Raw genomic sequence first — 21,706 nt, forward strand, 5'->3', positions numbered from 1 at the left:
ATGGGGCTGACCCCCCCAGCGGGGTTGCCACAGCCTCCCACAGGCAGGGCCGAGCTGCTGCTCCTCCACGTGCCACACAGGCACCTCGTGGGTGTGCAGGAGCCACGCTGAGCCCAGGGCCGCTGAGAAACATCCCACAGCCGACGTGGGGCTGCCAGTGGCTTTGCACACTCCCACCAGCCACCCTCCCCACCACGGGGCCGCCGTTGTCCCCCAAAGAGAAAGCACTTGCTGTCGCTTGCAGAGGCAGGGGAAGCTGTCCCACCAGGACATTGCCACCCTGGCAGCCACCACCACTGCCAGCGGCTGCCGTGCAGGTCCCCAGAGCTCGGACAGGCAAAGGAAGAGGGTGTCAAGGCCGCACTCAGCAGAGATTCCTCTGGCCAATGGTGGGAAAGGGCTCCCAGGAAAATTACTCCATTCCCAGCTCCCTGAAGTCCCCAGCGAGGCAGCACAGGGACCGCTGTTGGTTTTGGGGCAGCAGGAAGCAGTGGGGAGCAGAGGTGGGTGGCAAGAGCCTGTGGGTAGCTGCAGCCAGGCCCTGAGTGACAGTGAGGGAGTAGGAGAAGGTATGACACCAGAGCAGAAAGGCCAAAACCTCAGCAAAGGCGCCCAGGCCGCTCAGCTCCCAGTCCGAAAGGGATGCTGCTGGCTGCTCCCTATGTCCCCGCAACGAGGCGGGTTAGGATGGAAACTCTGATGTAAGCCCGGCTTGGCTGTGGCCAGGCAGAGTGAGAAATCTCCCCCGTAAGAGTGCTACTTGAACGGAAGCTGTGCTCGACCTCGGGTCTCCACCAAAAATCCCCCAAGCGGCAGCCCTGCCGCTGCTGCTCCCGAGCGTCCCGCGGGCGCTGGGCTCGCTGGGCTCCGGCTAAAGCGAAAGCGTCACGCACTGCAGAGAAATGACAAACAGAACAGATCTGTCGATCCCAACAACCCCCTTCCTTTGGGTTTCATTGCCGGGGAAAAAGAAAAAAAAAAACAAATCAAAATCCCGGAACAGAGTTGCTATTCTTGGGTCCGTCCTCCTTCGGTCACTTGCAGAGCCGGGAGCCCCCTCCCTGCCCCGGGCCGGGATCGGAGTCGCACAAGTCACACAGCTCCAGCCGCACTCACTCCCTGGGAATCCCACATCGCATTTTAACTACAGGGAAGCCGTCTCTCCAGCATATCTGTACCACCTCAAGTGTCTCGGGAGTACCATCCCTGTCTTTCCACCGGGCTATTTTTAATGACGAGTCGTATTAGCAGAAGGGCTTTCTTCCTAATTTATTACCCCCCCTCCCCGCCGCCCAACCTCCTTGCTTTAAAATGTTTCGGTTCAAGAGCTCAGCTGAGAAATGAAAATAAAGGCAGCACCCGGGCACTTTGCGTCCAAGGCGGCCGCTCCGTGGGCTCGCCAGGGCTGGAATCAGTAGCTCCGAGCAACTGCACCAGTGGACCGAGGGCACCGTGACCTGCGGTGGTTATTCTCGTAAACAAATTTCTATTAATCACCAGGGCCCGGGAATGCCTTCACAGCCCAGAGCGTGCCTTCCCCCGCTCCCCACCACCGCGACCGGCAGCTCACAGCCCAAAAACCCGTCCGGGAAAGCAAAATGAGCGCTCTGAACCACCCCTAAAGCCAACCCTTGCTGCAGGGCCCCAGGAAATAAACACGCGAGGCTGGGGGACAGGCGCAGAAATCTCCAGAGATTTACATTCAGGGTGCTACATCTGCACAGGGGAGCGGGGAAGGTTGGGGTGACAGGTCCCCTCCTCGGCACCCCCTGCGACACCCACCCGAGACACTGATTGCAAGGCTTTGCATCATCCCCCCCTCCCACCTCCCAGCAAAGGCCTTTGCCCAGCAAGACGCAAAAAGTGCAGAAATAAAATCCCTTTCCAGAAAAGCCAAAGCGATTTTGCATCCCCAGCACAGTACAACAATTCCATACAAGCAGAATATTTATAGACTTACAGGTTATTTTGCAACAATAACAAAACAGCTACACAGAATTAACCCACCACTTGAGTGTCCTGGAAAGGAAAAGAGAACACGGATGGAAAAAAAATAAAAGAAGAAAAAATCATCAAAATGGGGGATTTTTGTCTGGAGAATTCTGGTAAAGAAATAAAAAATAAAAAAAAAATTAAAAATAAAACCAAAAGTGAATATTGGGAGTTCATGGGGAACCGTCTTTAAGGAAAAAACTTCTTTCCCCAAGAGTAAATCCCATTGGAGGCCCTGAGCCGAGTGCGGCTGTTTGCAAAAAAATATTTAAAAAAAAAAGCTGAATGAGGGAAAAAATAATTAAAGAAAAAAAAGTAAAAATCCAGAACAATGCAGCTGGCTCCTGGCTTTGCTCGCTGGGTTGTTTGGTTGGCTTAGGGTATTTTTTAGGGGAGGAGGGTGTTTTAGAAACGCGAAAGTGACCCCCCGCCCCAAAAGAAATCAATTAAAAAATAAAAAAAGATAAATGATAATTAAAAATACATATATATATATATATGTAAGTATATATAAAAATAAAAGGCGCATTTTTTCCAAGATCTCTTCGCTCGTTTTCGGAGAGGTTTGGGAGGAGAAAAAAAATAAAAAACCCACAAAAAACCAGAAGCGGAGGCTGGTGGTGGCAGGGGGGTGAGATGTGTGTTTGCACCGCCCGGAGCCGTGCCCGGGACCCCCCGTTTTCCTCTCCCGCCGCCGTCGCCGCCGCTGCTCGATCCGCGCCGCGCGCGCTGCTCCGCGCCCGCGCGCCCCCCACGTCACCGACAGCACCCGCCGCCACGTGACCCGCCGGCCGGGCGCGACCACTGCTGGAAGGGGGGAACGGGGAGGGGGATGAACGGGGGGCGACACCGTGAGACCCCTGCCGCCGCCGCGGCCCCCCCGGGACACGCGCCCCCACCTCGCCCACCCTGTTGGCGGCAGCCCCGGGGGGGCGCGCACACCGGGAGGGGCGCGGCGCCGGGGAAGGAGCGGAGGGGGGAGGTCCGTGGCCCTCCCCATGCCGAGGGCGATGGTAGAGTCCGCAGCTCAAATTCCGAGAATTGGGCTCTGTTGATTCTTAGAACTGGGGTTCTTAGAAGTGGTGATGCAAGGAGTTTCTAGGAAAGCCCGGAGACCAGGTGATTGCTGCTTCTATTGCCGCGGCCGATTTTACCCTTTAATTCTCTCGCTCGCTTTTTTTTTTTTTTTTTTTTTTCTCTCCATTTTTTTCCCTCCTCTTTCCCTCCCTGCCCCGCTCCGACGCTTGGCGCGGAGCCGCCTCTATATATTTCTACCCTTTTTTTTTTCCCTCTCCCTCCTCATTCCTTCCCCCCCCTTTCCCGCTGCAGGTGCCCTTTATTTTTTTTTAATACTATTATTATTATTCTCATCTCAATTTAATTTTTTCCCTGCCTTATTTATTTATTTATTTCACATACACATCTCCGCCTTTTCCCTTTCCCGCTGTCAGGCGAGAAAAAATTAGGGAAATAGGGGTGCCTGCATGTCTTTAACGCTGGGAGCGTGTATAAGGGGAGGGGAGCGGGGTGGGTGGGAGTGTCTCCCCTCGCCGTCCTCTCCCGGGGATTATCGGTTATCTGGGATTATTGGCTTTCCCGCACGCGTGACGGCCGGGTGGGGACGGGGGGGACGGCGGCGGCTCCTCTCTGCACCTGCAGCCGCTCCGCGGGCGCAGGACGGCGGCGAGCGCTGGCGGCCGCCGGGCTTGTGGCGTGACACGGGGTCCGCTCTCAATGGCTGGATCTTTCAGTCGGGGTGTGTTATTTTTCTTTGCCTTTTTTTTTTTTTTTGCCTTTTTTTTTTTATTTTTTTATCTTTTTTTTTTTTTTTTTTTTTTTTTTTTTTTTTTTTTTTTTTTTGGTGTGTGCGTGTTGTGTCGCTGTTGTCGTTTCGCCGCCGCACGAAGCCGCCACGGAGCGGGGCTGGCGGCAGCGCGGGGGCTCGGCGGCACCGGGCACCGGCCTTTCCGCGCCAGCCCCCATTTCTGTTATTAAAGCATTATTATTGTTATTCTGTCCCCGGTGCAACCGCGAAAGGGCTAGTGCGTTTTGCAACCTGTGGCGGGGCTGCGCCGTGATCTGTCAAGCCCCGGGCTAAGAGCGGGCGGTGATGGAGAAGACTTGCGGCATTTCCCTGCCCGGGGAAGGGGGGAGCCCGCGGGGAGGCTCGGCCGCCGCCGGCTGCCGGCCCCGGAGCACCGCGGAGCGCCGGCCCGGGGCGGCGGGGACCGCGCTCGCCTCGATGGTGCGTGCGGGGCGGCTGCCGGCCGGGAACGCAACCGCGACGCAAAACTCGCGAAGGGGCAAAAGTGTATGAAGCGACTCTGAATATCACGCGTAGGGCTGAAAATAATAATAATAACACCACCACCACCACCCGTGGGGAGGAGCGGGCGTCCCCCGCCGGGAGGAAGGCGGCGGGCGGGGGGAAGCGGAGCGCAGCCGTGCGAGGGATGCGAGGGACGGGGTCCGGGGCGCGATGCGTGCGGAGCCCCCCGCTGCCCCCAGCGCAGCCCTTGCCCTGTGTTTACTACCGCGGCGGACTTGGCGCGGGGACAGGCGCTCGTAAATCTGCCGCCGGCAGCCGCGGGGCTGGCCCCCGGCCACACGCTATTCCTGGAGCGAACGGCCGCGGGGAGCCGCGCAACCCCCGCGCCGCTCGCTGCGGCCCCGAAACCGCCGCGAGCGGGCGGGGAAGACAGAGCGCTGTTTTGGTTTGTTGGGGTTTTTTAATGCTTTTTATTAGGTGCGTGATCTTGTGTGCGCATTTTTTTTTTAATTTTTTTTTAAGCTCCCCCTCCCCCCCTTTAAAAATAAAAGGCAAAACAAAACCGAAAAAGCCCAACTTTGTTATGAAAACTTTCGTGGTCGGACGGCAGCGACCTCTCCCGGCCGCCCCCACCCCCCCCCCCGCCGTTCCCCCCGCCTGTAGTTTGCAAAGTCACAATATGAAATGTTATGAAATCGCCTCTTGGGAAGGAGGGAAACAGAAAGCAAGGCGTTTGCTTAGAAAAATCCGCGGCAGCCTCTCAGGTGTGCCTAAAAAGCTGCCTTTAACCCCCCTGTTGCATTTCCAGGGAAAAGGCAAATCTGGGCTTAAAATCATGAGTCAAAATCAACAAAAACAAACCCATCCCCGGTTAGTTTTTTCCACTGACTTCAGTAGGCGCAGGATCAGTGCGAAGGGAGGCTGGGGACAGACGGATGAGGCTCAATGAGAAGCTCCTACATTGGTCCGACATCTCTGTCTTGGGCCAAATTGCTACTTGTGCCAGTGGAAGTGTCAGCAGGGCTGGGTTTGGGATCTGGCCCTTATTCGATCTGGGAATTTTATTGATTCCTCTCCCGAGCCTTTAAATGCTTTAAAAATTATTTTTTGCCATACTGTTTAAAGACTTTAAAGGATAAGAGCTTTAGGAGCAAATGCAGGCTCCTTCTTCCAGTCCTTGAGTAGGTTACAGTTTGAAAATTGCTCTAAAAATATTTTAGGGGAATCCTCTGTTTATATATGCACAGAGAAGCAGAACCAAAGATTCTGTTATTTTCTCCTAAGGGTAGGATTGCAGGTTTAAAAACTTGCATTATAGATGGCAAACATTTTGCCCCATGAAACATATCACTAAACCATTAAAATATTCAAAGGGTATCTAGAAAATTTCCAGAAGAATGGATTATTATATTGTTCCAGTAAGAAAAGAGTTCATCTCTTGGTGTTCAATTTTGATTGGCAAAACAGATCAAAGATCTCTTGAGATACATTTCAATTCCAATTTCCAATCCTCCTCAGTTCTGACTGTCTGAGTCAATATTGGGAGAGGAAGTGGAGGTTAACTGGTTAGTTATTATTGTGAAGGAAGAAGTTGGAATGAGAAGTGATTCTTACAAATCCCACCCCAAAAACAAAGCAAAAAAAAAAAATCCGTCAAAAGGCTTTGTGACACATTTTAGACATCCCTGTTTGCAGTGTGGGGAAGATTCAGCTGGCTGTTGGATGGTACAAAAATAAACCTAACAGAAACATTAAGTTTTTCAAAACAAGGCTGGAAAAGCTCATAAAAATAATGTTGCTCAGATGCGTTTTAAGAGAAACAGAATTACATCGACAAAATTATATGTTTTCCAGGTTTGGTTGGGGTGTTTTATTTTCCAAGGGGAAAAATTGCTCCTGCAGCAAAGCGAACTGGTGCCACCTAGTGTCACCTCCCGCCGCTCCGCGCGGGGCTGGCGGGGCCGCCAGCCTCGGGAGAGTGGGAACGTGTTTATTAACTGCTCGTTAAAAAAAGAAAAAAAAATGCTTGCCAGCTTGGAGGAAGGTGGCAGAGGAAACTCTGGATGCCACTGAACTTACTTAAGGAGCCTAATTGGAAACAACCGAGTGCTTAATAAAGTCACTGACATTTCCATATGGAGTTCTCTCTGGGTCTGGTCATGAAATCACATGTGAAAATCTTTCCGAGTTGTGGTGTTAATCTGCCCTTGAATTTTTGCCTAATTTAGGATGTATTGTAAAGCGATGCTTTTTTTCTGTTTTCTTTTTTTTTTTTTTTCCTTGGCTGGGGAAAGCTTTCAGTGTCCAACTGCAGCAGCCCAATATGAATTTGTAGGAATAGTATTTGGGTTTGGAGCACATTTTTTTTCTTAGTAAACAGTAATGTTATCCTCAAAACCCCATACAAATACAGGTGGTAAAACTTTGTGTGCCAGTCCTATGTGGTGGAACTGTCCTCTCACTTTATTTTTCCATGAAAAATAAAACCTTTTTACAAAGTCTATAGATGAATAAAATGAAGTTCTAATCAGTAGATGCATTTCTCAGTGTGCAATTTATGTACCTTCATATATTTATGGTGTTAAGGTTGAAGAACTGTTTCATGCCTGGTTTAGTCTGCATTCTGTAATACCTGGGCTGGGAACTTCACTCAAAGAGCTTTTACTGGTTCAGCTGGAGCCTGAAATGTTGTTTTCATTTTTCTGAGAAGTTGGTAAAATCTAAATTTGGTGGAAGGTTGCTTGTGTGCTCATAACCTCTTGCTCCATTTTATAGTAGCCTGGGAGTCTATAAACGGGAGCCTGTATGCCGAGTGCCTGTATTCTTCTCTAGATCTATTTTTAAACCATTCTTCTGTTTGGCAAAAAGTGACACTTGGTTTCCATGTTTACAGCAGGCATTGGCAAACCTCAGGAGTTCACAGTTTGCAGTTTGGTTAGATCAGTATCCAAAAGTCAGCATCTGTCCAGTGAGCTCCTTCAGACTGCAAATTTAGACTGCAAATGTAGTCCTCCTTTTTCCTTTTTTTTTTTTTTTTCTTTTTAAAATCCAAGCTAGATCATATGTGTTAGCATCACTGCAGGATGCTGGCAGCCAAAAGACACACACCCCTAAATTGGAGCAAGTGTGTAGACTTTAGGACTGCTTTAAAACCTCAGTAATCTCAGTGGAGCTTCCATCTAAGCCAGAGACAGAACTAGGGGCATTTGGGAGAGGGTTAGGGAATTTTTGATCTATATTGTTTTCCTTCCCCTCTTTCTCTTGGTCAGTTGCTGCCTTTGGGCTGTATGCTGGGTACCCATGGGGAATGTTGTACCCCTTTTCATGGAGGAGAGAGCTTGAGACAAGCACACTGCAGGACAGGGGGCTCTGAATGGCTCCTGAAGAAGGTGTCCTGTAGGACTAGATACCCTTTGAAATTCACCTCCTTAAATCTGTTTGGCTAAATATAGGGGCAAGGAGGTGTCTCTGCCCTGGCCAAGACACCCCAAACTGGGCATGTGTCCCATCCCATCCAGGTGGGATTCCAGAGCAGTTCCTTACTGCCAGAAGGAGCTGTGCCACCCTCAGCCCCAGGAGTACAGAGACAGGGAGGGTCAGGTGCCAGCTGATAATTTTCTGTCCCAGAGCAGGGTTGGGATGATCAGACACCTCCTTGGAGCCCAGTGGGGCCAGGGACCCAGCTCAGCTGCTGGGGACACCCAGCTCCAGCTGCACCCTGCTCTCAGGTCGGCATCTCAGTGCAGGGCTGTGTTGGCAGGGCACGGAGTCCATCTTCTGTTCTCTGGAGTAGCTCCCTAGATTTCAGCCAGGACACATGGTTCCTGCCTTCCCTTGAAAAATTAATGTGCCAGATTGCTTGGGGTCGTTTGAAATGCTGAGGAAGGCTCGACTCCTTGCTTCCCAAGGGCACGCACTGCCTCTGCCTCAGAGCCAGAGCTTGGCTCCGTAGAGGGCAGGGGAGTCCTCTTTAGTAGGAAAACATTGGAGGCAGTTTTAGCGTGCTTACCCCCCTCCCTTCTCTGCATTTTCTTCTGCAAAGACCAAAACAATGTGAGACTTGAGCTGGGCCAGCTTTCAAGGGCAATCCTTTAAACCCTCTTTTGAAGTATGAACTATAAAGTTCCCTGCGGCGCTCGAGAAAATATGCAGTTTTCCTGGTTCCAAATGCTGATAATAAACCCGTCCAGATAATGCATTGCATTTCCTAGAAACATTTGTTTGCTGGCAGGAAATTGGATCAGATTGAGACCGCTCGATAGAGCGAGTGCGATCCGCTCTCAGAAGGGTACGGTGGAAAATACGACAGGGCTTGCACTGGTGGTGCTGCTTTTGATCTGTGCTGACGCTGTGGGCTTCTCTCAGTCTCTTCTTGGGTTATTATTAACCCAGCCACGTTTTGGCCTAGACACTAACCACAAGCTACTAAACTAATAAAACTGCTGTGACAACTAAAGGACACTTAGTGCCCCTGGATTGCATGGTATCAGAAAGCTGAGCTGGGCACTCACACACCCACAGCCAAAAGCATCTTCTTCACCATGGCATGTAGCACCCATGGCTTTGCTGGGGCAGCCACCCACACCCCACCTCATTTTCTTGGTTGTCCCCCTGATCCTTGTTCAGGAGAAACCAGGCATTCCTTGGCAGGGTGGAGAGGCAGCTGGCAGCAGGCCCTGGCAGGCAGCGGGGATGTTCACATGGGGCTGGGACCCTGCAGGGTGCAGGGACTGGGGAGGAGGAGGAGGGCAGGATGGAGCTTCCCCTGGGCGGGCAGTTTCAGAACACTGTGTGGGATGAGGCTGTGGGGAAGGAAGACTTCACCCAGCCACCCCTCTAAGGTGATGTGAGTGAGTCGGCGCTGCAGGCTCTGGAGGGGTAGGAGATTGGGGCCCAGGGAGGGGGAGTGTTTGATGCCCTCCTCCCTGCCTATGCGATTGGGGGTTGGAGAAGGGTTAAGACCATGGGGTATCACCATGCAAAGAAGGACAGGGGAGCAAGGAGTTCCCCCCTGTGCACAGAGTGGGAGGAGGATGGATGAAAAGGAATTGCCTCTAACTGGGAGAGTAGATTAATGGAGAGGCATGGCAGAAAAATGGATTGGAAGTCCCTGGTTCTCAGCTCTGCCCTGGAGTAAGTGAGCAAAGAGGGTCTCCCCTTTGCCTGGGGTTGAGCTGAAAGAGGTTCCCTCACACGAAGGTACACCTTCCCTGTGCTCACAGAGCTGCAGGGAAGGCAGGGCCAGCTCTGGGCTCCTTTCCAGGAATGGGTTTTCTCGGGGAGGTGCCGGCAGGGAAGGGCTGTTCCCTGAACCGCTGGGGCAGACTCATTGCCTTCCTGGAAGGCAACAGCAGTGACTGTCCCGTGTGGCCACCCCCAAAATGGGCCCTGTGCCCATTCCAGACCTTCCTCTATGGGCACAGCCAGCCCTGGCACACAGCCTCGAGCACTGCCAGAGAGCTCACACCTTCAAGGTACTGGACAGGAAAACTGGAGGGGAGGCAGGGGTGTGGGATGATGCTCTGGCCCCAGCTGAGCCTGGAGGAGCTTCATGGGATTTGAGGGGGGTTTTGATGGCAAAGATCATGCTTGGCTGCAGTGGTTTTTTCTGTCCCCATCACTGATCTCTGGTCCTTGTTTGCCATCCTGTTCTCTCTGGTCTGAGTATCCTCCCGTGCTGGGGTACAGAGCTAGTGCTGCATGGGGACTGGAAGGGGCAGGGTTAACACAGCTCAGCACAGCAAGAGGAAGGAAAGTCCCTTTCCCTTTGCATGCCCACATCCTGCAGCCAGGAGCTGCTTGGGATGCACCTGCCCAGCTCTTGGGGCTGTGAACGTTGCAGCAGCACTGTGCTGGGAGGCATAATTTGGAAGGGTGGGGAGGGGGCTGTGCTGGGGTCCAGCTCTGGGAGAGAAGCTGGGTGTCCCTCTGGCAGTGCTGTGCCCTCACTGTGGATAAGGGGATTTGGCGACAGTAGCGGCTTCTCACATGATGCTCAGGGGTACAGAGTTCATCTGGCTGTTTGTAACTTTGTTGGTTTACAAGTGGATCACCTCCTCGCCTCTGTGACACTGAGGTGACTCCCCAGAGCCTGGCAGAGTATGTCTGCCACTGTGGCTGAGGTTGGGGTGCCAGCTAGCTGCCCCAGGCACACACATCTGCTCATGTGGGCACAGGGATGTGCGCTGGGCTCCTTGCAGAACACTCTGAGTCCCTTGGCTCGCAGTTCATGGTAGTGAGTGGCTGGCAGTGAGCATGTACAGAAAGGTCAGAGTCTGCAGTATTTGGGAAATGAGTCACTTTTTGTATGTGCATGAAGTTTTAAGCTGGCCAGGCTCAGAGCAGCTCTGAAGATTTGTGTTTGATGGCTGGAATAAAGCTGTAAGACACCCTCTGGGTTTTGTGTGTGATACCTTGCCTTAAATCCCATTTCTTCATCCCAGTGGCTCTGGGGATGGGAGGGGATCGTGGGCTCCAATCCTGTACATCTCCTGCAAGGGAGAGGTGAAGCAACTTGACAATCCCTTGTCTCACAGGGATTATTGGGCTTCTTGCTGTCTTAACAGTCCAGGGATTGGTCCTCAAAATGGTGTGATGAAGGTCTTGGGGTTTGTTGTCTCACTTATTTATTGTGCTTCTACCTGCTGAGGCAGTTCTCTGAGGACATTCTTTCTGCATTGGTGCCAAGTCAATTGGGTTTGGTTTAAGTAAATTTTGGAGGATTAGTATGAGTTCTGTGAGGCAATTAACTCCTGGTTTCCTTGCTGTTTTGTCCCAGCTACATTGCTGGGTGAAGCCAGTGCCTGGAGACACAGCTTGTGGTTTAAGGGAAGGCTTTGGCAGCAGCAAGAGGAAGGGACATTTGTTCTGCATCCTTACTGTCTCCACCACTGGCTTCCTATGCAGTCCTGGCCAAGTCATGTATATACTTGACACCTATATCCTCCCAAATCTGTTGAGCAATCCCATCCCAGGGCGTTTTCACCAATGGCTGGAGCATGTGGGTTTCTGAGGAGAGTGGCAGCAGATGTTTGTGTGTATGTCATACCTGTTAACAGGGTGCTGGGAGTATGGCATGGCTTGAATGTGGCACTGGACAGGAATTCAGTTTTGGCAGGGGAAGAGTTATCTCCAAAAGAAGTGGTGAGAAAATTCTCACTTGACTTCCTTTCCCCACCTGCCTTTAAGTTCCTGAGTCATGGAAATGAAAATCTCCTTGGCATCCGCCCATGGTTTGGGCTAGAGGGTGTGGAAGAAGCTATGATTGGATTCTCAAAGCCTGTGATTGTGATAAGAACGTACTGTACCGGAAGAAACAAATGTTAACCTTACTGGAGAGTAGAAGGTTTGTTATCTCGAGCTTTTATCCAACTGATACTTGAGCAAAATAGCAGCCTTGTGACCTGCCATGCCAATTCATAATTACCAGCTAATGTGGTGTTTGTTTTCTTGTGATTTATTTGTAGGTTTGAAAGAAACTTTTGGACTGTGAATTGAGGCATTGGGTATGTAAATTTAAATCTTGTGTTTTCCCTCCTAATCTGTCTCCCCCTTTCCTTAATGCAACGTTTCATTAGGCACAGCTGGAATTTGTTTTTGGGAGAGCAGCTGCTCTGTAGAAACTACTGTATGTTCATGTGTCACTGGGGAAGGAGGAGTCAGGATTATGGGAGGGGGTTGATCATCGAAGAATTTACCACCAAAGATGCACATTCCAGCCCAAACCTCAGGGAGACATGGGCCATCCTGGGTGCTGCTTCGGAGGACACCTCTGAGATGTGTCAACAGGTGTCGTGTTGGGAGAAGTCATATTCCTCGACTAACCCAAACCTTGCTCATGGGCCATGGTGTGGGTAGCAGCCCAGCAGGTTAGATGAGTTCTACTCCTCACCAGTTAATTGGGAAACTGTGGACAGGTCTTCTCCAGAGTGACCACCACTTGGGAACAGGAAAGCAGTTTCCTGGGTGAGGGCTGGTATTCCACTGTGGGCTGGATTTTCCAGAAGTTGAAATCATTCAACTTCAGTTGGGACCTTAAGGCTTGTTTTGATTCCTGTGGCTGGATTTACAGCTAGACATCACACAGGTGAGAAGGATCGCTCCTGAGGGAGTTTGGAAGGCTAGAAGCTTCTCATGTTGGAAACATTATGGAGATGAACCTGAGTGGGTGGAGTGGCCTGGGGTGGGGCTGCCATGGGTGAGGCAGGGAGAAAGAGGAGATGGTTGGCTAATCATCAGGAGGGTCTGATTGCCTTCACCCACCAGCTTGATGGGTGGGATGAGACGTGCGAGGTCTCACTATCAGGAGACCAGGGACCTCACCAGGCAGCCTGGCAAAAGCTTGGTGTGGTGCAGCACTGTTTGCCTTGGGAGCAAGGAGCTGGTGCTGCCCCTACCAGGAGCAATTGGCCATCTGAGCATGTCCCAGAGCAGCAGCCATCTCTTCCTCAGGTTTAGGGTACTTGCCTGGCTGTTCTCCATTCTCATCTTCCTCTGATGCTTGTGTCTCCCAGACTCAAGATGGCCTCGCCGGCAGACAGCTGCATCCAGTTCACGCGCCACGCCAGCGACGTCCTCCTCAACCTCAACCGCCTTAGAAGCCGGGACATCTTGACCGATGTTGTCATCATCGTGAACCGGGAGCAGTTCAGAGCCCACAAAACAGTCCTGATGGCCTGCAGGTGAGAACAGGCTCCTTCCCTGGCTCCCTCCTTGCTCTTTCAGCCTTTGGCCTCCAGAAGCACTGCTGCAGTCCTGTGGGGGCTTGTGGGATTCACAGGGAATCAGAGGCGGAGAAACAGAACTGAAAGGGGCTGCCAAGAAATTTGTACCTGTAATGGGATTAGAGCTGAAACCACTTCCCTCCAGTGTGCTGCCCTCACCTCTCCTTGTGTACCCACATCTGCCCACACACAGCCCATGGAGACCAGCAGGAGCACAGCAGCTGTGAGGCACATCCCTGAAGGCAAAGCACAGATGTGCCACAGGGACAGGATAGGAGAGGAGAGGGAGGGCAGGATGTTCGCTGGGATGAGTGAGTCTTCTGTGACCGAGGTGTCCCCTGCCACAGCTATTTTTAGAGCTATTCCTCCCTGGCTCCCAGACTGCTGGCTGCACCCACCTTAGTTGATTATTTATTTTTTTCTTCAAAGCCTGATGGAGTCTGAAATCCCTTTCCATCTCCTAAGATTGTTGGAATTGCTTCCCAGTGAATGCTAATTAATATCCCACTATTGCCCAGTTGAATTACAGCAAATGCCTTCCAGGTTCTCTTGCTGACATGGTGTAAAGATTTCAAAAAGCCAAGCTTTGACTATTAAAATGTCTGAAAAATGTTTTGCCAACATTTCTCCTTTTTTTATTTTTCTGGTTTAAAACTGTGTGGATGCCTCAAGAGGCTTCTGAAAGAAATGAGTCATAGTGGAAGGGGGATGGTGGTAAGAACAACAATGGAAAAAAACAAAAAAGCTGGGGAATTACTAAATGGAAGCAGTGGGGAGTTGTTGAGCAGGTGAGATCTAAAAGCAGGCTGTTCCAGTTGGGAAAAGTGCAGTGCAGAAGACGCTTACTAAGCTGAGAAACCAAGCTTGATAATAAGGGGGAAGCTCAGGGAATTCAGTAATTGCCTCCTCCTCCTCCCTTCCCATTCACAAACCCCCTCTGTACTCAGGGATTTCATACAAATTCTCCTTTTTTTCCTTTGACTTGTCATAACACTTTCCTCTGTACTGTCTCCCCTCTGCAGTGGCCTCTTCTACAGCATCTTCACTGACCAGCTCAAGTGCAACTTGAATGTTATCAACCTGGATCCTGAAATTAACCCTGAGGGGTTTTGCATCCTCTTGGACTTCATGTACACCTCCCGCCTGAACTTGAGGGAGAACAATATCATGGCTGTGATGGCCACAGCACTCTACCTGCAGATGGAGCACGTGGTTGACACCTGCCGAAGGTTTGTCAAGTCTAGGTGAGTGCAGTTGGTAAGCTTTGAAGAGCTGGGGACTGTGTGTTTGGGTGGACAAGGGAAGAACTGACAAAGTATCTGCAAATATGTCTTTAACAGCTGAAAATGACTTTGTCTCCCTCCTAAACAATTACTTTGTTTTCCCCGATTCCAGTGAAGCAGAGATGGTGTCTGCTGTGAAGACCCCAAGGGAAGAGTTTCTGGCTGGACGGATGCTGGGCCACCCAGAGGTGATGGCTTATAGGAGCAGAGATGTCTCAGAGAACGGAATGCCTCTCCAAAATGGGTCCCTCTGCAACGGGAGGGCCTTTGCACCCGGCTTGATCAACAGTTTGTCTGGATCCCCCATTTCCTACCATGGATACAGCCCTCTCCCTCTAAATAGCTTCCTGGTGGATGATGAGTTGCGGGAGATGAGGATGCCTCTCTCTGAACTCTCAAGGGCAGGTGCCTTCCCCAAGGAGAGGATCCTGCCGTGCGACAGCTCCAGGACAATCCCCACTGAGTACGTGAGAACCATCACCGACATCTCTGCCAACATGTGCCACGCTACCATCTATGCTCCTAAAGAAGGTGCTGCTGAAGAAGCCAGGAGTGACATGCACTACAGCGTGGCTTCTGGGCCCAAACCTGTCATCCCTTCAGTCCGGAACAATCCCTACTTCCCCTGCGATAAAGTGGCCAAAGAGGAGGAGCGGACCTCTTCAGAGGACGAGATCAGCCAGCACTTTGAGCCCACCAACACACCCCTGGACCGCAAGGGACTCATCAGCCCTCAGAGCCCCCAGAAGTCAGACTGCCAGCCCAACTCACCAACTGAATCCAGCAGCAGCAAGAATGCCCGTATCGGCCAGAACTCCAGCTCCCTCTTCACCAAGAGCCCCACAGACCCCAAAGCCTGCAACTGGAAGAAGTACAAGTTCATTGTCCTCAACTCTCTCAACCAGAACACCAAGCAAGACAGCGCTGACCAGAACGAGATGGGAACCCTCTCTCCTCGCACCTATGTGCCCATGTCCACTTGCCAGCAGTCCATGGAGCCGGAGCATCTCAATGTGCAATCCCCCACCAAGATAAGCGTGAATGGTGAAGACTCTACAATCCCACAAGCGAGCAGACTCAACAATATTGTTAACAGGTGAGAAGATTTCCACCCCCCTTGCCCCTCCCTGAGAAACAGGACTTCCTGCATTGTTGGTGAGGGCTTGGAAGTGTGAAATATCTGTAGCATTGGGCTGGGAAGTCCAGTCATGAGCAGATGGAATCCCCTGCTTATGGTGGAGGGCTGCCAGTGACATTAGTGCCCACCATTCCCACTGTAGTGGTGCCAGCGAGGACTGGCAAAGGAACTGGGAATGTTGGGTTGTGAATCCCTGGGTAACTTTGGCAGCTCTGGATTATTCCTGGAGCCTGGATTTGCCTAGCCTGTGTTTCCACCAGATTCCCTATGCCTCAAGTTTTTTGTTGGCTGTAAGCATTGGAATGGCCAAAGTTTCAGGGAACAAGATGCCATCTTCTGGACCTGGATGTTCCTAAAGACATACAAGGTCATTTGGTGATGAACATCTGAAGGTTTGAAGCTTAAGGATCTGTTGTTGATCAGGGCTATGCTGTGCAGCTCACGACAAAGATGTCCCCATAAAATATGTCTGTCCCTTGTGTTGGGAGAGGTGCAAACACCCTCAGTATCTCGAGCACAGCAAGGGCCTTCTCACAGCTGTGTACATTGCTCTCCTTCCACAGGTCCCGGGATGGGTCCCCTCAGAGCAGCGAAGGGCAGTCCCCACTGTACATGCATTCATCAAAGTGCAGCTCCTGTGGTTGCCAGTCCCCACAACATACTGAGATGTGCCTTCATACCCCTGGCTCAAACTTTGGAGAAGAGATGGGGGAAACCCAGTCTGAATACTCCGACTCCAGCTGCGGTGAGTCTTGCATCCTTGGTCATCTTTTCAACCAGCATCTGGGGGCTGTGCAATGTAGGGACCCATCACTGAGTGCCCTGTGATCAAGCACACAGTCAGACCTGTCCCAGGTCCACTGCTGGTGGATCCCACAGTGCTTTACAGCCCCCTCTTAACTGTCTGCCCTGCTGTGTGCATGCATATGAGGGGCACGTGTACGTGGGAATTGCTGCCTTCCTCCCCTTCCCCAGCACCATCCAGATACCTTGTGCAGGGAGGTAGTCACCTGCTGCAAACCTGGCAGATAAGGACAGGAAACAAGTGCACCCCACCCCACCAGAACCACAGGAGAACAAGCCTGACAGATGTAATGACCCGTAATGGGGATTGGGCAAGCTGGCATGTCTCATGCATCCGTCATAATATCTTTATTATTAGGGAGCCCAGGGTGCACATCTGGGGAAATGCAGATAATGAGGCTTGCAATCTTGTTACAAAACCCCACAAGCCCAAAGACAGGTATCTGTGCACTCATCTGCCTGTAGCTCAGGGAGGGGGAATGCAGCATTGCCACCTGTAGTGTGGGCAGAGATCCAAGGAGGGAGCATCACTGTGGTGACACTCAACACAACATTTAAGAGTTGGGCATCCTCCTACTGGGGGAGTCTGCCTTGTGATTTGCATCATGATCATCTTCCCAAGCTAAAGGCAGAGCTCTGTGCCTGTAAAGGTTAAAAGACCTCTGAAGGTGCAGGTGTTGCTCCAGAGCTGAGCATCCTTCAGAGGATGCCTGATCTCTTGAGTGCTTTCACGGACCTCTCTGGAAGAGGTAACAGCACAGTGGAAGCACAACTGAATATGAACACCTGCACTTGGCTGCTTGTTCCAACACTTGAACTGGCTGCGCCTCTCCTCCAACCCAAATCCATCTCATAGCCTACCAAGAAGGTGACTCATGCACTGTCCATCTGATTGCTCCTCTCTCTGCCCTCCCAGAGAACGGAGCCTTCTTCTGCAACGAGTGTGACTGCCGGTTCTCCGAGGAGGCCTCTCTCAAGAGACATTCTCTGCAGGTCCACAGTGACAAGCCCTACAAGTGTGACCGCTGCCAGGCCTCCTTTCGCTACAAGGGGAACCTCGCCAGCCACAAAACCGTCCACACAGGTACAGTGCTGGCTGTGGGGACAGCTTTGGGGAGGCTGTGGGTTGGTGAGCACGTGGGTGCTTATGGCTAGGTTTGTGCCTGGTGCAGCGTCCTCTACTCTGTGTCACAAGCTGTCCCTGATGGGAAGAGCAAGGTGCTTTACTTGGCACTGCTACTTGGACAGAGCACCAAACCTGGGAATGGGGGAGATACCTGCCCTTGCAGCAAGGGTGGAACTCAACCTCCTTTGCTGTAAAGCACTGGGCACCACTATTTTTAAAGGTGTCGTGCAAAATTCATAACTGGGAGCAAATGCATGGCCTCTAGGTAACTTTGTGGTAGACTTAAGCAAGAAAAAAAATTAAAAATAGTCTAAAGAACATTTAGGGAGAAGTCTGAGATTTATTTTTACATCCTAGAAATTCAGGTCACATCTAGCTTGGCATAAACTGTGCTGATGAGAAAATCTGTGAATGGATGGACTCTGTGAATCAGCACAATGAAAGCTGAGAAAGGAAGAGGATATTAAGGGTTTAGTCATTTGCTGACAAACCTAGGGCTTATTTTATTTCATGCTTTTAATGCTTAACATGTCAACAGCCAGTTCACAAGCTGGGGAGGGGAAGTCTGGGCTGATGACTCTGTACTGCTGCACTGAATTAGACCCAAATTCCCACAGTCTCAGCTGAGTTCCAGGAGGGCTGTGCAGGGGACTGAGACAATACAAGTACCAGGGCAGTGTTCAAGGGTGCTTACTGACAGCTCTAGGGAGATGTAGATGCCAGCTGCTGTCCCAGGGTCAGGAGGAACAATGCTATTAATCCTTGCTGGCAGAGGTGCCTGACTTCCTCTCTTGCCCTGAAGGCTGCAGCTCCCAATCCAAAAGAGAAAATCTGCCTCCTGAGCTCAACCTGCCCTGTGGACACCCTGCCCAATGCTGCTTGTCCACAGCCATCTTCAAAAAGGACAGGAGTCAGGGCTGGTGTTTCATGCCATGGGGTCTGGCAGCTGAAGGGACTGAACTCTGGGGAGCACCATGGATCCTGGGTGCTGAGCACACCTGCAGCTAATCCCTCACCCTTCCTTTTGGGCTCTGCAGGAGAGAAGCCGTACCGCTGCAACATCTGCGGGGCACAGTTCAACCGACCAGCCAACCTGAAAACCCACACACGCATCCACTCTGGGGAGAAACCCTACAAGTGTGAGACCTGTGGGGCCAGATTTGTCCAGGTGCGTGTGGCCTCTGGGACCCACGGTGCCTGGGGAGGTGGGATATGGTTGGATCTTCTGCCCAAGACTGGCAGATCTTCACTGCCAAAACTGGTGATGCCTCATGGCAGAGAGGAGGGTGATGATAGCTCAGCTTGCTGCCTTGGGCAGCTCTTCCCATGGTGTTGTAGGATAAATTTGGACCTTAAGGTCCGAGGGGAAAAATTTGGCTTAGTAAGGAAACCTTGACTGCTGGTTGTGGCTATTCTGCTCCATTTTGTCTTAAGGACTGGAGGTACCAGAGCTCAGACACATGGCCCTGACTCCCAGCTATAACCCAATAGACCAAAAAAGCCGTCTGGGCAGAACCCCATTCCCGCAGGGATACCCTTGCTCCCAGTGGGATGCCATCCTCCCTGGGGCTGTTGTGACCCAGAGCTGCTCTCTGCAGGTGGCCCACCTCCGTGCTCACGTGCTCATTCACACCGGGGAGAAGCCGTACCCCTGTGAGATCTGCGGCACACGCTTCCGGCACCTGCAGACCCTCAAAAGTCACCTTCGAATCCACACAGGAGAGAAACCCTATCATGTGAGTGCCCTGCTTTTTTTGGTGGTGGGGAATCTCAGCTTGGGCTGGGGGACAATGCTGCCAAGCCTGAGGGGCTGTGAAGGCACAAGAGCATTTGCACAGGCTGGTTGCAGCATCCTAACGCCCTTTGCCAGCCTCATGAGGCCCCACACCAAGGTCACATCCCTGCTTCTTGTGCCCCATTTCCCTCCTGGGCATTAGCTGATGCTGATGTGGTGTTTTTTCAGGCGTGGCTGTGTTGGAAACACTGACATGCAGCCCAAGCTGGGTACATCTTAGTTGCTCTTTTCTTCCACCCCATCTGGAAGAAGGTCACACTACTTCAAATAGCTGTGGCTTAAATTACAGCTGCCTGTGGTGTGTGGGGATAGGGGAAAGGAGCAGACAGCCTGGCCTGAGCTCCCCTCTGATGGTGATAATCACACACAGCAAGCAGTATGCCCTGCCTTGCCTGCAGCCCTGTGGGCTCCCAGCGCTTTGCTGGGGCTTTCCTGGCTTTCACCATCTGTTCAAAAGAGAATCCAAGAAGAGGTTGACATCCTAACATCCTGGAGCCATTCAGCTCAGCAGAGGCCAAAAGCAGCTCCAGAAATAGCCCTGTAGCTGGTTTGATCACCTAGATATGGAGCTTGGTGCTATGTCTATCAGAGCCAGAGTAATCTCCTGAGGGACTTTGCCCTTTGTGCATCCCAAAAACAAATACATGCTGCTGAAAGCCTGGGATGGAGTGCCCGCAGGTGCTGCTCCTCCCACCATGTTCCCACTTTTCCCCTCATCTGCCTGTATAGTGGGTGCAGTGTCCTGGGGCCTCTGGTGGAGCGTGCCCTGAGGGGAGGACATGTCCCCTGCCATGGCATTTGACACCCTCTCTCTTTGCCTGTCGCCCCACAGTGTGAGAAGTGCAACCTGCACTTCCGCCACAAAAGCCAGCTGCGGCTCCACCTGCGGCAGAAGCACGGGGCCATCACCAACACCAAGGTGCAGTACCGCATCTCGGCCAGCGAGGTGCCCCCGGAGCTGCCCAAGGCCTGCTGAAGGCACAGGATTGCCCAGGAGGAGCTCGTCTTGGGGGGCATGGCGGGGAGCAGCTGTCCAAAGGATACTTGCAACACTTTAAAAAAAAAAAAAAAAAAAAGAGAGAGAGAGAAAAAATATTCATCACATGATGGAGTGCCTCTAAACCCATAGTACAGATAGGTGGAAAAACATTAGAAATTAAAAAAAAAAAAATTACAAATACACGGGTTTTATTTTTCCCAGTTATGTGAAACAAAATGAAAAAATAAAATTATTCAGATCTTACTGTATATAAAACATAAAAAAATTTAAAATAGTCATTTTAAATGTCTGTGCAGTGGAGTGTTGATAAACTCTGGAGTCTAACCTTCACAGCCTTTGCAGTTTGAAGATGAGGAATGTAATGTTGATTTATGGGAACAGATTTTTTTCTTTTGTATGCAAAATGTGTGTTCTTTTAAAGAGAAAGTATGCTATTAAAGAGAGGGCTTTAACTTTTTTAACCAAAGGTGAAGGAATCTATGGCAGAGTTGTAAATATATATAGATATAAATATATAAATATATATATAAAATAAATATATATAGACCTTTAAAAAAGCTATATTAAAAATATATAAAATGCATTAAAGGCTCAGTTGGACTCTGCAGGCAGAAGCCACTCTGAGAATCTTTATTATGATAGAGCACTTAAGGAGATATTTTAAAGTATTGCATCTGTACAAGTAAGAAAATATTTTGTCTAAATGCATCAGTGTATTTGTATTTTTTTGCAAGTGAAGGTTTACAATTTACAAAAAAGTGTGTATTAAACCAACAAAGCTGCAGAAGGAATTTAAAATAATAATAAAGTGTAATTTTTTGTTCTAGTTCTCAGTCTGTATATATGTAAAATGTGGTTTCGCACGGTGCCTTTCTTTTCAATGGAAGTTTTCAGTGTATGGACTATATTGAGCTCAGTTTCTTCAAGGTACAGCCTGATGTTGCAAAAGGAGTTTTGGTGGAACTCTTAAGTGGGGGAATGTTTTATTTTTTTTGTTTTGGATTTTTTTTTGGTCTTATTTTACATGCTTGTGTTATAAACAATCTCGGGAGACAGGGTTTGGGCTGTGTCTAAACTGCATTAATGCGTTCTGTAAAATATAGCTGTACAAATAAAAGAATAAAATGAAGAAAAGTGATGTATGATGGAGTGAGAGGTCTGTTCTTGCCTGTCCTTCTCCTTAAACACCTTGAAACCTTGCTGGTGCCTGGGGAAGGGGCTGAGCATCCAAAGCCCCGGTGTGAGCTCTTGGCTTGGTGTGGCTCTGGCCCTGTATTGAAGGCAGGGCCTCTTTCAGCCTTGAGTGAGGGTGGTCTCTGGCAGGAGCAAGACTCAAGTTTGCTCTGGATCCTGGTGGGGACTGTGCCACCCCCTTGGTGCTTTCTGCATTGGCACCGAGTAGCCAGCAGGAACAGGGCAGAGCCTGGGAGAAACCTTTGCTAACCAGCCCAGGGACAGCTCCAGATGGCTGAGTAGTTATTTATATTTCCTGGAATCCAGTGCACTTGCCAGAATTGCTCAGGGAAGATGACCGCCTGCTGCTCCTCTCTTCTCAGAGCCTGGGATGGGGGGGAGC

The 21,706-nt window shown here is 50.8% G+C and overlaps 1 protein-coding gene across 1 annotated transcript; it reads left to right on the plus strand.

Annotated features, from left to right (window-relative positions):
* The first annotated feature begins 3,064 nt into the window (after window positions 1-3,064).
* Window positions 3,065-21,272, plus strand: BCL6 (BCL6 transcription repressor). Its single transcript, XM_036388890.2, has 10 exons — window positions 3,065-3,111; window positions 11,728-11,766; window positions 12,775-12,942; window positions 14,007-14,228; window positions 14,380-15,363; window positions 15,969-16,150; window positions 17,126-17,293; window positions 18,373-18,503; window positions 18,934-19,071; window positions 19,963-21,272. The coding sequence occupies exons 3-10, from the start codon at window positions 12,782-12,784 to the stop codon at window positions 20,104-20,106; spliced, it is 2,130 nt and encodes a 709-aa protein (XP_036244783.1). The 5' UTR covers window positions 3,065-3,111; window positions 11,728-11,766; window positions 12,775-12,781; the 3' UTR covers window positions 20,107-21,272.
* Window positions 21,273-21,706: the final 434 nt, after the last annotated feature.

The sequence above is a fragment of the Molothrus ater genome, chromosome 10 (assembly GCF_012460135.2).
Source record: "Molothrus ater isolate BHLD 08-10-18 breed brown headed cowbird chromosome 10, BPBGC_Mater_1.1, whole genome shotgun sequence".
Classification (NCBI taxonomy): Eukaryota; Metazoa; Chordata; class Aves; order Passeriformes; family Icteridae; genus Molothrus; species Molothrus ater.